Source organism: Oreochromis niloticus, linkage group LG10 (genome assembly GCF_001858045.2).
Source record: "Oreochromis niloticus isolate F11D_XX linkage group LG10, O_niloticus_UMD_NMBU, whole genome shotgun sequence".
NCBI lineage: Eukaryota > Metazoa > Chordata > Actinopteri > Cichliformes > Cichlidae > Oreochromis > Oreochromis niloticus.
Window position 1 is genome coordinate 12220655 of NC_031975.2, and position 16719 is coordinate 12237373.

At 39.6% G+C, this 16719-nt stretch overlaps 1 protein-coding gene and 1 long non-coding RNA gene across 2 annotated transcripts; one reads left to right on the forward strand and one right to left on the reverse strand.

The window, feature by feature from the left end:
• The first annotated feature begins 514 nt into the window (after positions 1–514).
• Positions 515–2025, forward strand: LOC112848062 (uncharacterized). The gene is made up of 2 exons (XR_003221981.1): positions 515–1635; positions 1716–2025. It is a non-coding gene; the product is annotated as an uncharacterized LOC112848062 (long non-coding RNA).
• A 1645-nt stretch (positions 2026–3670) lies between these two features.
• LOC100691539 (transmembrane protein 47) lies at positions 3671–13216 on the reverse strand. Its single transcript, XM_003446858.4, has 3 exons — positions 12862–13216; positions 9860–10000; positions 3671–5435 (listed from the first exon to the last, which is right to left on the reverse strand). The coding sequence occupies exons 1-3, from the start codon at positions 13076–13078 to the stop codon at positions 5254–5256; spliced, it is 540 nt and encodes a 179-aa protein (XP_003446906.1). The 5' UTR covers positions 13079–13216; the 3' UTR covers positions 3671–5253.
• Positions 13217–16719: the final 3503 nt, after the last annotated feature.

Below are 16719 nucleotides of genomic sequence, written 5' to 3' on the forward strand. Positions count from 1 at the left end.
ATAATCCGTCATATGCTAATCTCAGTGATTTTATTTATTATTTCTCTTACAGCTCATTAACTCATTTTGGGAAGTGGTTTGATTTGATATATCAATGTTTTGATCTTTATTCTTTTCTCTGTCTCCCTCGTTATTTATCACATGAAAATGGTCTTTGTACTGTGTCTGTAGCATGTGGCTCAACACCAAAATCCATTATGAAATGATCTCTTATGAAGTTCACCCAGCTCCCTCATGCATTCAGGAGTACTGTATATGCTGTACGGTCTGATGGATCATCAGCTCTTGTTGACCTCTACTGCCCAGATAATCTGTAGCATATGCAGTTCATAAATAAAATGGATGTTTCTCAGCTGACTCTCCTGAGAAACGTGGATAGACTGATTGTACAACAAACAGTTGAATTAAACTCTGTTAAGATTACGTGAGCATGGCATGTTTCTTGCTATACACTCATGCAGATTTGCCTGAGAAAGACTGGAGTTGTGTTGAAAAACATGTCACACATCTTAACATGCTTTGTTTAAATGATTACACCATTTTCTTGAAGCTTATGTGTATATTATAGAACCCCCAAACTAATGGGCTATAGCAGAAACGCAATTAAACCGAGAGCTTCAGCTGCGGGATATTTGCTTTCTTGTTGGGAAAATAACCATCTGGCTCCGGGCTGACTGCAGCTTTCAGTATTTGATCCATCAGTGACACCCACAAGGTCAGGTAGGCAGCTGGCTGCTTCCCATGGATAGCTGTGTCTCTATTGTTTACTTAATTAGCTCAGTGGTAAAGTTCGGACTTCTTACACAGTCACAGTCTTAATGAGAGAATTAATAAAGGACAATATATAATAAAGTGTGTCCATATAAAACATGCCATGTCTTTATTTTTGTGTAATTCTGTGTACATGTCCACACTTTGAGTGCATGACTACAAATGATGTAACAGATGGTTTTCAGATACTTGAGCAATTTTAAAAATGTTAAAGTTTACAGCAGGCGCCCTCATCCACAGTGACTGTTTATTTATTTACTATCGTCCTGGTGTTCTGTTGTCTTGGCTGCACCAGATTGTGTAATCATGTTTAGTGTTGGTTTTTGTGTTTTTCTGTCTTCTTATGTGATAGCAGGTGTTTCTCTTTATGTTACTTACGGATCCTATTTTTTTTTTGTTGCTTTTCACATTTGAATTTGTTTTCATTTCCTGTCTTGTCCACTCTGCTGTGATTGTTTTCACCTGTTCCTAAGTGTTTTCAGCTGATTCCAATTGTATCTTCTTATTCAATCAACCCTGTGCATGTTTCACATGCTGTTACATTATAGACTTTGCATTTGTCTTTTGCATCAAGCAATAAAACGCTTGAATTTTGCTCCCCGTTAACACCCTGCTGTGTCCTTTGAATCTGGGTTCAATGGGACCCAAAGAAGTTGCAGGGCAGCAGTGATAACAAGGAGAGATGAGAAACGCTCTTGGGTTAATGTGTAATTTTGGTGGAGCCAGTCTTAACAGAGAACTTAGAGGAGGGTAATGTATAGCCCGGCTGTTACAGTCCAGTCCATTTATCTGACTTACTAGTGCGCTGACCCTTGTTTGCAGGGACTTCCACTGTTAAGGAACACATAACCTGGACGACTTAAGGTTTGGATTTAAAATGTTCTCAGCTTTTTACAACATCTGTGCATAATCAGTTGTATCAGTAAAACAAATTTCTTCCACAGGTACCACAGGGTGAATTGTTAATCTGTCCCCCAGGCTCAGTAACTGGAATCTGTCCCTGCATGGTAAAAGTGTGCAGGGCCTGGCTGGTTACTGCACCGAGGGGCCAGCCTACTCCACACAGCCAGATTATCGTCAAGCAGATGCAAACAAATTCACACAAATAACAGTGATTTATGTCCCAATGGCTTTCATAAAGGACATTTGCATGTTGGTATTTCTTGTTTTATTCATTTATTGGACTTTTTTTTTTGTTTTTTGAAATGCATCAAATTGTGACCTTAAAAAAATAAATTAAAAGGAAAAACACTACTGCTCTTTTTCAAAGCTTTGTGGCACATAAAGAAAATGAGAAAAAAAAAATAATCTCCGTATTACGACAGAATGTGCCTGAATGTGACCCTCCTCACTCTGCAGCACCTGACATGACCGCCATGACCACTAGGTGGAGCAAGATGATCACTATTGAGACGCTGGTTAAACATGATCCTCAAGAAAATGCAGCAAATGTAGAGGAGACTTTGGTATCTGGCGCTTACTCCAGACACTGTTCTTGATATTTTTGGTTTCTTTTCTGGTGAAAATGTCAGTTTACTTTGCAGCAACGTTTTATGCGAGAACAGCAACCCTGTGGGTGGAGTGCAAAGCATAAAGATCTATTGGCATTTCAACTTGAGACCTCTAAAACGAGTGGGCACACATTTCAGAACCTCCTACTGCCAAAGAGATAGACGTGCATATTATGTGAAACAGCTGGAATATTGTGGGTGCATATTTAACAGTAATGCTTAAAAACATTCTTGTACCATAGCATTTTTTTTTAGTTATCCTGAGTAAATATTTCACTTGCTCAGTGTCAAGTCTCTTTGCTCTACTGGCTCTACAGCCAAAACACTTTTCTCTAGTTAAAATTTACTTTTTAACTAAAGCAGAAAAGAAGAAAAAAAAAAGGTTTTACATGAATCAGGGACATTAAACTAAAACTGGATCACACCTGACAGATATTTTGGTAAAACTTGGCGTGTCCTCTTTTAGCCTGACACATGATTGCCTCACCTTTTAACCTGTATGGCACATTTCAAAGATTCCTGGGAGGTAATGAGACGAGGAAAAACCTTCCACCCGTCACAGCTTAGAGGGGCAAAATATCAGCTTCACACAATGCAATGATCTGAACCCTTTTCCCTTTAGAGTTGTTGAGTTTTGTGTACATGCTGTCCACAGCTGGGGAGTTTTCACGCTTCTGCAGCTGTGGAAAAAATGTTTATCAATTTTTCCGGAGTCCTTAGCAGCTGTTGCATTTTGTAATCTGCAGGGTAAACGAAGACTTCAGCAGGATGTTCCAAGTGTGGCAATGCCTTCTGTTCCCAAACACCCTGAGAAATAACAGGACTTCTTAAACTTGCTTTTCATTAGCACTAATAAACAGCTATGACTCGCGCACTGTCAGACACGTCGAATTAAAAGTGTAAAAGATCAAAAATATTACGCTTTTAAGCACAAAAACACAGCTGAAAGCTTATTATTGTCTATTATTAGTAAAATAACAGAGCAGTGCAAAAGTCTCTTGCAAATGTAATGGGAAAATGCACGTCATGAATACAAATACAGTAGGAAGTGCTGCCCATGTCTGCACCAGCACATAATGTCTTTACATACATGCAGCCTGGTGCAAGGTTATTATAGTTAAATAAAACTAAAAACTAAAACTAGATGTGAAAAAAACATTTCAACTAATTAGAATAAAAACTACAATTTTGTGATCTTGCAGACATCTTGCCTGATGAGGCATTCATGGGTTTACTGAGACTGTGAGTCAGCTGCCTTTAAAAAGAGTTTTTACTGTAATCTATGTGCTGATTTTCTTGACTTTTCACTCAGAAAAATCCCATTTGTGACCCCAAATAACCACGAAGCAGCAATTTTGAGAAAAATGCAACTGAAATATATTTTTTTAAAAAAGGTTTATTTATTCAAATAATTAATCATTAAGTTTATACCAAGTATATTTCCATGAATCTATACCAATCAAGTAAATTTCATTTGACTAGATTCCATTAAATGTAACAGTTTACAATGGATACAATTAAATGGAACATTTTATGTTTTTAAATTAGTTCAATCCAGCATTTGTTTTGAGTACAAGTAACATAGTACACCATCCAGTACTCTGTCTTCTTTATTAGATTTCCTCCTGTTTTTTCCCAGTTTCTTTTTTCTGACTTTTGTGTTTTTTCCTGCCTGTCAGCTTTGACATGATTATTTTTGCCACTGTGAGTAATAATAAAAATAATAATAATAATGAGAATGAATAAATAAACAGTAAACATGAACAAGAGGAGCCCATAGAGAATTTATAGAGCTCGCCTTGTAAAAGCAAATGTGTTTGACACAGCAGTGCATTCGGTTCTTAATTCTGATTGCAGAAGCTGCCAGACAAGACATTAAGAAGGCTATTAAGAAACTAAATATTAGAAGAAATGTGTGAGTGTTCGCTCTGAGATATTGCAATAATACAATAATCACTGGAAAAACTAAAACAAACACAGAAACTAATACAAAAAAAAAAACATTGAAACAATGAAAACTAAACTGCTCTGGGAACGAACTGAAACTACACAGACTTAAAAACTAAAGAGTAAAAATGACATAAAAAAAAAAAACCCCATCGTAACTGTGAGCTGGTGGTGCCTCTTTAAATAGCCTGGGATGTTTTCCTTTGAGGAATGTGTGCTCTCGATAATGAAAGTGGTTTGCATTTCTGTCTCCCTGCTGTCCAGTCTAAAAAGGGGCGGTTCCGTCTTACAAAAAAAAAAAGTCAGTAAAGGTCAGCGTGTAAGCTGAGTGTCCGCATGTCACCTTTGGTACTGAAAGCAACAATTTACACTCCAAATGCTCCCAAAACTACGATTATTTATTCAGAATTCTTCATGTAGAAATACTTTATACACATTTACATTTTTCCATTTGAGACAAACTGGTGTCATTAAAAGAAAAAAACATGAAAAGTATGAACACTCAATAGCATATGTCAAAGCTGAGTAATTTACAGTTACTAGATATGTTTCGGCTAACACATGAGAGGAAGTGCGGTTTTCACTATTTCTATAAAGTGGGAAATCATGCCATAAATAAACTGACAACTAGCTTTTTATCCTCATGGAAAGCTACAAAAATAAAAGGAAACGTGATCAGTCAGTCCTATTAAATATTCAGCCACTGCACATTCAGGCCTGTGCTGAGAATCTACTTTCCTCTCTAACAATAGAGATTCAGTGGAAACGTCCAGCGTCGGTGGCTCGAGCGTGTCCAGAAAGCTCTCTGCGCTTTAGCTTTGCCACCTCGCCCCCGATACCGGCAGGGCTGGGGCAGTGTGGTGCAGGGGGAGGGCAGTTTACTCCTACAGCCCTGGCCTAAATTAGGCCTTCACAACCTATCTAAAAATAACGGTGACAATAACACAGCAAGGGAAATGGACACGTAGGGTCTGCATTCTCCTCTTAAGTATTTCCAGCAGAGCAGAGAGGGCTGACAGAAAGTTTAGTACATTGCATCCTCGTATATGTCCGTCCGCAGGCAGAAGAGGATTCCTCCACCCAGCATGAAGATGGTGGCCCCCCAGCCGAGCCCGTAGCCCCAGTTGAACTCGTGATAGGTCTGCAGGACCGTTCCATCGATGAACTTGATCGGGTAGAGGACCAGAGCACAGGCCTGCAGAACCACTGAAACCAGAGACAATCATGAGACAGTGTTTGTTTAAATTGTCCATTTGTCCAAGCAATTAATCACCAGCTCAGTAACTCCAACACCATTAAAATAATCAATGCTACAAGTAAAGCCTTTCAGATTAATCATCCATTTAATGTTTTCTACATCATTTTATAACATAACTAGCTTGTGCTTTCAGAAGGTGAAAGCCATTTAGTTTTCCCAAAATTCCTGATTCAAGTCAAAAACGTGACAGTAAAGGGCCTCCTCGAGGCGAAACACAAATCTGACAGCAAACAGATGGCTGTAAAGGCAAAAAGTTACTTGTGAAAAGAGGCTTAAGTGTAAGAAGTGAGGAGACACCCGGTATAGGTAAGCAGAGAATGGTTATATAAAGCGATTTTCTTCTTCTTTAAGTCTGCCTTTCTGTTCCGTGAGATGATCTCATCACAATGAGCTGCCTAAGATTTAGCACGAAGAACTATAAATGAATGTCTCCTGAGGAGTCATTGATGAAAACATTTATATGCAAACGCATTGTGATTATTCCCCAATAAGCCTCGTCCTGTTTATAGATGAGGACGGAATTATCATAAAGCATAAATTTGTTCTGTCTGCACTCTATAACAGTATTATTTCACACACAAAAGCATCCTGAGGAAAAAAAACCAAAACTTTTTACTGAGTCAAAGTCAGAGCTTGTTTTCTTTCAGTACAGTATAAAAACTTCAGCAAGGGTTTGAGCTGTCATGCCAAAAACAAAAGAAATCAGTTTAGACTTGGGAAAAAGAATTGCTGATGCTCCCAAAGCAGGAGATGTATATACAAAGTTATCACAGAGTGTCAAGAACTGGAGTGAGAAGCATCATCAAGAAATTCAAAGCGAGCCACAAAGTACCGAACACCCCTAGCAGAGGGAGGAAGTGAAAGATTTCAAAGACTAGGGAAAGAAAACTAGTGAGAGACGTGTCTAAAGACCCCAGAACAACTGCAAAGACATGTGAATGACTGAGCCGAATCAGGAATTGTAGTCTTAAAGAACACTGTTAGGCAGCAGACCGAGAAAATTCCTCTTTCGCAGATTCAGGCTAAAGTATGTCAAGGACAACCTGGAGAAAGATTAGATGAGTTGGATGAGACAAAACCAGAGCTCTTTGGCCACAGAGATGGAAGGAAGAGGTGTACAACCCACACCGTACCCACAGTGAAACTCTGTGGTGCGAGTATTATGTTAAGGGAGTGCTTCAGTGCATCTGGAATTGGGAATCTCATCAAGGTGGAAGGAATAAGAAAAGAGGATATGTGAAGATTTTGACAGAAAACCTCAAGCAGTCAGCAGCTAAACGGGGGGGGGGCTAATAATTCTGTCCTTTGTGCATGTTTGTTTGTGTTGGTACCACATTGCTGTTTATTCCATCCACGTTTAAATGATTTGGCTGACATGCAATCTAAGGAAAGTATATCTAGCCTCAATCCATGCATAACAAGAATTAGCTTTTTATAGCATTCACTTATCTTGCGAGGATCAAAAAGGGCTTTAAGAGGAAAAAAAAAAAGAAGTGTGTTACAGCGTTCATGGGCTTCTGTGTTTTCCATCTAGTTTGACATCTCCATAAATAGAAGCTTTTTGAAGAGAACAATCTTTGTGTGACATCCCTCCCTGTGGGTTTCTTGCTCACTGGAAGCTGGAAGCTTTTTGAAGTGGCCTGTCTTTAATTCCCCCAGAGTGATTGACGTTAGCAGCCGATTCTGGCTTTTAAACTAAAACCAGTCTCCCAGCTCTCTCTCTCACTCTCTCGTCTTTTTGGTGAAGCGTGGAACAATCATCTTTATTCTTTTCATCTCAATGACACACGAGGTATCACACGAGGAAACAGCTTCCAGGGCTGTGAATCATTTTTCCTTTGCATCACTCAGGATGCAGAAGTCCAGGCGTCAGTGTTCAAAAGGGTACTGTGGTCTTCTCTCACAAACGGCTTCAGTTCGTTTTCACGCATGCTAGGTGACGCCTGAGGAACGGTCTTTGTGCAACTATGACTCCGCCTTTCCTTCCTATGGGAAGAAGCAATGGGTGTGAAGGAGGAATGGCTGTAGCCTGAGACTGCGGTGCTGCTGATGGAGCCCGGGCTGAGCTTGTTCCCTGCTGAGGTCATATTTCTGGACAGAAAGCAAATACCTCACAGTCAAGCCAAGGGGCATTTAACAGTCCAGCCCTTCTGCTGTTGCTCCGTCGAGGACTGCGTGCCTGTGTGGCGGCCGTATTCTTGCAAGGCTCTTAAAGTAATTACACACAGGAAAGGATAACACAGCATTCCCATGCTTTTCCGTCAGTGGCTAACAGTCAAAACCACAGCCATTAAGTCGACCACAGTGGTCCTTTGTGAGTGAGGTTTCAGATACAGAGCAAGACAAAGATCCCTTACAGTTCCCCTTCAGCAGCACGCGGTTATCTAATGCTGTATTTAAAAGGCAATGCATAGTGTTTGTACTTGCAACAGAAACCAGAAAACTTGCAACAGAAATCCTTTAACAAATAAAGAAACACTTTCATTCAGAGTCTGTGACTTTGAAAGATGATACAATTCTTGTTTCTACACTGAACATGAATCTGCTCCAGGCCCGGTTAGCTAATCACACAGACTGTAACAAGAGGAAACTGGTAACAAAATCCACCTACCAGCTCATTCGACACCCACACAGCAGCAAACCTTCTTTGTATAACTTTGAAAAAACTGATTTTAGAGATAAGCAGCTATTACCCTTGGTATGAAGTCTTTGTGCTAAACACAACACCAATTCCAAAATAGTTGGGATGCTGTTGGGACTGAAATATTTGACTGTTTCATGAAGGAAATTAACTCATTTGAAAATTGATGGTAGCAACAAGTCTCAAAAATGTTGGGACTGGAGCAACAAAAGCCTGGAAAAGTAAGTGGGACTAAAAAAAACATAAGGATGGGGTTCACCAATCTATAAATGATGGAACAAATTTAGAAAAATATTACTTAATCTAAAATTGTTAAGAGTTTGAATACCTCTATGTCCACAGTACATAATTTCAAAAGATTTCAAGAATCTGGGAAATTTCCACGCACAAGGGACAAGCCCCCCAAAATCCTGGATGCCCGTGATCGTCGCGCCCACAGGCAGCACTGCATTAAAACAGGAATCATTCTGTCATGGAAACACAGTTCACCGTGCTATCCACAAAAGTAAAGAAGAAGCCATGCGAGCATGATCCAGAAACTCTGCCGTCTCCTCTGGGCCTCAGCTCATCTAAAACATACCGAGGAAAAGCGGAAAACTGATCTGAGGTCAGACGAATTGGAATTTAAAATTCTTTTTGGAAAACTATGGAGAAGAGATCTTGTCCGTCTTGTTGACAGCACTCAGTCCAAAAGCATCTCTGATGGTATGGCTGCGTACATATTTAGAAAGACACTGTCGGCACTGAAAGCTCCTAGAATCCAATATCAGACACGACTGGGACATCATTCCTCTCCCAAAGGTTCAGCAGCTAGTCTCCTCAGTCATTAAAAGGAGAGAGGATGATACACAGTGATAAACATGGCATTGTTCCAACTTTTTACAGCCATATTGCTGCCATTACATTCAAAACAACCTTAATTTTTCCTTTAAAAAAAAGGGACACTTTCTCAAATACGTTTCCTTTATTAAATAAAATAAAATAAAGATTTATGCTGTTTGCAAAACATAATTTTCTGTTTTTACTTACATTTTACACAGCATCCAAGCTTTTTGGAATTGGGGTTGTAGATTTCTTAAAAAGTGACAGTTATTACAGGTTTGGTCTGCAGGCACAGTGTAAAACTGCAGAGTGATGTCTGCTCCTTATATAATTTTATTTCGCAAGCTGGAAAACTTGAACTTGGCATGAGTGAAGTAGCAGAAAGTGGTTAGCGCTTCATCGCCGTTTTGAAAGTAAAGTAAGCAGAATCTGTGAGTCAGTCACTTTGGTGCCTGTATACCGTTTGGAGCAATATGCTCTGACCGCTCATTTTAATTAATATTCATTCTCATCAGTGTCACAGTTTATTTTTACCCTAAGGGCCCTTCTTACAAAGCATGCAAGAAGCAGCAGTCCAACTACGAGGCAGTTATGGGCGAGGAGTCTGTGGTGGCTTTTTTTGTTTTTTTTCCTCTCAGTGACTTCACTTTGTTGGTAAGTCTGCAAATTCTGTGGCTGCCTTTTCTTGGCACATCAGCCTGCAGGTCTCCAGAGGCAATACCACAGAGAAAACAAGCTCAGCCTGCAAGGCTCACTCGCCTGTGTCTTTTGCATGCTTCTATTTAATGTGAGCAGTGGAGCACAAACACATGCATATATGGAAACTGCTGAAACACTGGGTTATTATCCAAACATTATAAAACGTGAATGAATGAATAAATAAATAAATATATGGGAAAGGTGACATACCTGCAGTGAAGAGGAATACTGCCACAGTGCGGTAGTGTTGTCTTTGCGTGCCCCTGCACAGGGAAATAAGGGCCACCAAAAAGGCCACCAGAGTCGTGGCTGCACCGATACCTAGCAACACCAGCGTGGCGATCTGCCAGTCTGCAAGAACAGGACACATGCAGGTTAAAGAGGAGCATCCTACTCATCAACAAAAGCTCGATTCACAGTCGAGCACGGCTGAATTGAACCGCTGTGTTGACAAACACAAAACAAGAGCTAATCCTGCAGAGAGAACTGAATGACGCAGAGAGCCATCAGGCCCGCATCAGGAATACAACCGTCAAGAAGATAATTAGTCGCTCAAAAGTCCCTGTAACGAGAACAGATGCAAAAATCCAAGGCTGAATCTCATGTTAATGCACGTTATTTAATCTTAGTTGTCCTGCTGGTTGGCTACATTTTGCCCTACTTTTCTAGCTGTTCATATTTTTGCACGTCAACAAACTACATTTTTAGTCCTAAGACAGTATCATGTGGCAACCTCTGGAATTCAAAAATCAGGCCTGTGCAGAAATGTCAAGAATTGCATACAAATGGAGACAAATCAACAGAGTCCCATGTTCAAATGTTAAACTTTGCAAGAAAAATAAACCATAGTTTTTGCAATCTGGTAAAAAAAAAAGAACAAACACACATCTGGTTTTTAAAACTAATATACAGCTTTGTGACAATTCTCTGTGCCATTTACTTTCTTTAATGCTCGTTTAACTTGCATTAAGGCTTCAAAGTAGGAGTGTGGCAGGTAGATGCTGTAACCTCCACCTGTCTGCAAACTCCAGTCAGTGAAATGCATGGTTAATTCCATTCCAGGCACGTCCAGCTCCAGTTTTGATGGGTGAAATTCTAGTTTTCAATTTGTCTCTTTTTATGCCCAGTCATGTTACTCGACCTGCTCCTAGTTAGCCTAAGTAGCTGCAAAATGCCCGTGCCCCAACTTTCTTGAGATGTGCTGTTGATGTATCCACCATATAATAGTAAAATGTCTCAGTTTAAACATTTGATATGTTTATTATGGTCTACTGCAAATAAAAATATGGGTTTCTCAGTAAATCATTACATTCTTTTTTATTTATATTTTACACAGGATTCCAACTTTCTTGGAACTGAGTTTGTAATCAAAATTTTCCAAATCAATGGATGACATCATGGTGGCTCCATCCGCGTTTTATTTAGATTACAGTCTATGGTTACGTATTATGTATATGTTTTGTCTCCTTGGTCCTTGGAGGCTTTGGGTTATGAAACAAGAGTTTGTGATTGTGAATGCCAGCTTTTTCCAAATTCTTGCAGCCACAGTGGCTTTTTTTAATGCCACATTTGCTCAACATATTCCAAACAAACTGCTCCTGTTGGAAAAGTAAAACTAATCGCTTCCTGCGCGTCACATTCTTTCCTGGAAAGACCTCCACAGCACCAGGCTTTTAAAAGCAGCGCGTCGCCTTTTTTGAATGGAGCTTAACTCCGTTCAAGCAAAGTGTTGGTACAGAGACTGAAACCAGCAACACATTCAGGAGAAAATCTTTTGTCTGCTCGACCTTGATTGCACATCCTCTCTTTGAGCTCCCGCCCTACCTTAAACGACTTGGCTCGGAAAGAGAATTTGCATTTGGTTAACAAGCTCACCGCACAATTTTCGCTGGGTGTGTCTCTCCCTGAGCTTCTGGTTATTTGTCATAATGATGGTAAAAAGCTATGGTGATATTTTCTATCAGGAACTGCCACTGTGGATGAAATTCAAGAACCTTTGTGTGCAAGTGTGAGAACCTTTGTACGTGCCTAATTGGTCTCCTTCGCCGCTGGGTGAACTGCACTTTTAACCTCGACACACCCATCTGCTCTTGTTTTAATGAGCTCTGCAGACACTCAGAGCAACAAACCCGCCTCCTATTCACCCCAACACATTCCACAATATCAAAGAGAGGTCGATGACACCAAGGATGCATGTGCAAAGTCCTGTGAAAAATTATCAACAGCTAAAAATGTAAAGTATTTTAAACATTTAAGCTGCAAAATGAGGAAACTGTTAAATGCAACAGTCTGATTTTATCCTTGAAGTCTTCATTTATTTATTTCAATAGTAACAGTGAGCGACTGTGTGTTTAATAAAGATGAAAGCTCCTGCTAATAGCCTTACTGTACAGGACAAAAGTCAACTGTTCCCAAATCTAGTACATTTAATGCGGATTTGCTTCCCTGGGGGGGGAAGGATGGGGGTCGGGGGACGTGGCTTTTCTGCCTGACAAAAGGCGACTTAGGGGGTCCTGGCTTGGTGAGGTCGATGAAGGGGAAGATGCTGAATGTGTCTCTTCAAATCCACTAAAAGCCTTCTGCTTGCTGGGGTGGGTTAACTCTTTGTGTGCCAGAGGGATTATGCATAGCTTTATGCATATATACACTTTACCTAAGCACAGAGTTAAAGCGTTAGAGGTAAAACAGAGTTAAAGCATTAGAAAACAATGAGCACCAGCCCTTTGTTAAATAGTTATCACCCAGCTGTCACAAAAATCAACAGTTAAAGCTCAGTCAGGTGTGGCTTTCTCGCTGAGCATCCCTGTGAGGCTGTCACGGTGAAACCACGTCACCGATCTGGTATGTAGAGAGGAAATTTATCAGCTGCACGAGAAGTCTGAATGCCTCATCTATTGACCAGCAGCCAACTAAAACAAACTCTTCCCAGGGGATGATGGCCAGAGCATCTAGTCAGACTGTTTGCGCAGTCCAGTATCCTCTTTGTTTAATTCAAAACAGGATATCTCAAAAACTTGTGCGCTATGACATAATTACAAACACCACATCGCTAAAACCACCCTTCAGATCGAAAACGTGTTTATAGGATCAATCGGAGCTGTAAACAACAAAAAACTTGTTCGTGGGTTTTCATCCTCTTCAACAAACAAAACAGCATCCGGGCTCCAAGAGCAACAGCGCACTGTTAAACAAACAAAAAACACTGCTCCTACCAGATGTGAGGGTGGAGAAGCAGCTCCACTGGGGCTCGTCCGTGGGATGACGAGCCACCGACTGGGAGCATGACTCCCACAGAGACAGGGAGAAATGCTCAGCGGTGACCCAGGCTGGACTGAGCAGAGCCACCAAGTCCAGACACAGCGCCAGGAAGACACACAGCAGAGCGATGAGCTTGAAGGGTCGGAACACGTACACCTCGTTCACGGACATCTTCTCCTCACAGGGTACACGGCAGCACGTCGGTCACAGTTACTAAACTCGCTGGAGGTCTGCGTGCTTCCTCTCCCACCATAGCCCTCACTGCTCCACGCGTGTCCAGCTGGAACAGTTTAACAGGAGACATCCGGTTGAATCAGCTTTTCAAAATAATCCATCTTATGGGTTTATATTATATTATATTATATTATATTGGCAGTATTTTTGGTATAGTGATAACATTACATTATTATTTTCAGGTTACATTTACTGCTTTGTCAACTTTCTTTGTATAAATTAGGGGTGTCAAACATTAGGCCAAGGGCCCAGAATCGGCCCAGAAAAGACTCCAGTACGGTCCACCGGAGTTTTGACTATATTTTCATATGTTTTACATATAAAAACATATAATAAAGACACTGTGCCATTCATACTACACCAAAATAAGTAATGAACAATTCAATGACAGAAAAATTTGTTTTCTACTATCTACTCTAAAAACAAATTTTTTGAATTTAATTTCTATTTGTTTTGTTTTTATAGTGAGTCCACAGTAAAAGACATTCTCTGTGAATTAATTAATTGAAACAGCCCAAGCAATGAATCACCAAAATATTTTTCTGTAATTTTAGGCATTTATCATAGTTTTACTAGTCTGGCCCATGTAAGATCAAAGTTAGCTGCATATGGACTCAATCTAAAACAAGTTTGGCATCCTTGGAAAAAAAAGAGAAAAAAAATGCTGCAGTTTAAAGTGGAAGGCAATTTATTTATGTGACTTTTTAGCTATGAAAAAATAAAATCTCTATATAAACAGACACACAAAGACAAAACCACATCTAACTGTTATTTGTTATTTGTCAGTTCGTGAACTCAGTACATAAATCCTACAGAATTCCTCCTGAGATACACGAGTGTCAGTGTCTGTGCTTTTATTTTGAAATGCAAGTCATGGTATTCAGACTTGTTTTAGATCTTGGGGATTGGTTTGTTGTCAGGCGCCCAACAAGTTTGTAAAAATAAAGAAATTCTAAGAAGCAGTGGTTGAAAAAAGTCTTTTCTTCTGTGTACACAACAGAAGGATTTAGATGCTGAAAAACACATTATGCATATTATACAGCAAGACGGAAGAAACGACATTATTAAAGCTCAGCTAAACTCAGTGAACACAGTAGCATAAAGTCGGTTTGTGTATAGAGTGACTAAACAGACTAAACAGTAACATAATGACACCTTCAAAGGGGCAGAGAGATTCTGATAAACATGCAGAGATTTCCTCCTTCTGAGTTTAGACAATATTTATGATTTAAAATAGAATATTTTTTATTTTTATTTTATAAATGTTTTTGTATATTTGCATTAGCTTTCGTGAATGGAAAGTACCTCAGATCACATTGCGAGCTGCCCCTTTTGGCATCGCCCATAAACCAAAGCAAATGTTGTAATGTTGTAATAATCCAGCAGAGGGCACACATGCTACATTCTCCAGAAAAAAACTATTTCTACTCTCGCTACTTTCATACACTTTGTGTTCTTGATTTTAGAAAGACCAACAGAGGGATTTTTATGCACAGGCTGACCACAGAAATCCTGTGCTTGCTGGGAATTGTTGTGACAGTGCAACAGAGGAACTGACTGTCAGCTTCTTGGTATTTTCTGTTAATCCTGATTTGGCCTCTTCTAACAGTCAGTGTGTAGGCTGAGCTCTCTGATATTTTTTTAACCTCTTTTGTAAAACAATCCCTCGATGATCCATGTCTAAACGCATACGTTGTATATCGTCCATAAACAGCAACAGATTAAAAAAAATCACACCTAATAAATCCTTAAATAAAATGACAAGGGTAAAATGAGATCAGATTTAACTATACAGTATTAGAGAGGACCAAAACTGCCACAGTCACAAATAAACAAAGAAACTAATGCAACGCAATGCAAAAATAAGTACACATTTAAACAGTAAAAGATATCAGTGTGTGTTTGGTTTTAGAAATTAATGCCTGTATTTATTTTTGATATTATGTTTGGTGGATTTAAGGGAATACTGTTTTACTGAGGCATTTATTTTCTTTGAAAGAAGCAGATTGCTCCCCTATGCAGCATGATCCTGTTGAGGTGCTTCTTCAGTCCATATGCCTTGTGATATATTTCCATCTTCTGGTGAACTGCATAACTGCAGGGTATGAACTCCAAGGTGAGGCCGTGCTTGCAGGAAGTTTTTCAGAATTAATGAGTTGAATAGTTCCAAAAGTTTGTCTAAAGATGGAGGTAAGACAATGGAAGTGAGAGTGTTTCCACATATTGCCACTGTTACAGTGCTGGAGCAGGGGGCAATTATTCTAACAACTGCTTCCACTGTCACACCAACAAGAACAAGAGATGCTCACTATCCTTACATGGTGCAGATAGGAAGTTAAAGTGACCAATTTACTACTTGATTCCACAAAAAATGCAAAAAAGATAAAAGGAAAAGGAGTAGATATGATTGAATTTTGTCTGACCTTCTTCACACAGTTTTGGTTGAGCAAATTATTGACCAAAAAACTGTCATACACCTGCCTCACATGATATCAGCAGTACTAAACCAGTTGGTTTGACCTACTTTGGCAGAATATACTTCCATTTCCTCTTTCTTTTTTCCACCTTGAATGTGACCTGCTCCATGAGGTTTTTAAATTCTTTTTTTCTTGCAGCACTGATTACATTTGTGTATATATATTATCATGATTATTATTATTATTATTATTTTGGTTCTTAACAGTTTTGCCACTTGAAGAAATGCATTACACACTTTCAACATCCAAGCCTGATTATTTATGTTGTACAAAAGACTTAATGGATGTATAAATATTTTAAGTACATGATATTTTTTTCTCTAGCTAAAGTTGCCCTGTGTAAAGTACAAACAAAACGGAGTACTTTGAATTACACTTCTGCTGCCTTCCTGCCCATTTGGGTTTAATTCTACCCCTATCATTTGTTGCCTGGATTACAGGTTTTCAGTGTATCTGACATAATGAGAGTTTCAGACTAATGCCACCCTTCTCAGTCCTAATGGCACTGCCAAGCTGCCAGCAGGGCATCTGAGTAGGGGGGATCTAGTATTAGGCATATCCATGGACAGAGCGTTGCTCGTTTCCTTTAAACGCCCCTCCTCCCCGACTGAACAGGCAGAGTGCTCTGTCATCCTCCTCCAAAAGCCCCTCATTAGAAAATCTGCCGAGCAGACAAAGCTACTTGAGACAGCACAATGGTGACTCCCCACATGGTGATTTAAATGAGCATAAAGGGAATCCAGGTCATGCATTGCTTTTTTGGATCCTCTCCGTAATTGTAACTTGTCCACCCAGCCACCCACCTATAAAAAACATGTCTGTTTGGTCTAAATCACGTTTTAAACCTTTAGGTAATATTATTTACACTCCCACAACATGGATGCACATCACATGGCTGTTCAACACATTTTCTCAATGATAAAAACACACAAATCTAATAAATAATTGTTTAGATAAAATGAAAACTAGAAAAAGGGGCAGACAGAGCATGGAGAAAAGAACACCCATGTCTCATTCAGCATGCTATATAAGTTATATTCATAACAATGTTAAAAGTGACTTTGAGTCTATGAAAAAAATGCTTCTTTAACTGTTTGTCCC

Excerpts from the sequence above, each read along its gene's own strand:
- LOC100691539 (XM_003446858.4), bottom strand. The coding sequence starts at position 13,078 with ATGTCCGTGAACGAGGTGTACGTGTTCCGACCCTTCAAGCTCATCGCT. Across the intron at positions 10,001-12,861 it reads CTTCTCCACCCTCACATCTG|ACTGGCAGATCGCCACGCTG; the intron begins GTAGGAGCAGTG and ends CTGTTCTTGCAG. Across the intron at positions 5,436-9,859 it reads AGTATTCCTCTTCACTGCAG|TGGTTCTGCAGGCCTGTGCT; the intron begins GTATGTCACCTT and ends CTCTGGTTTCAG.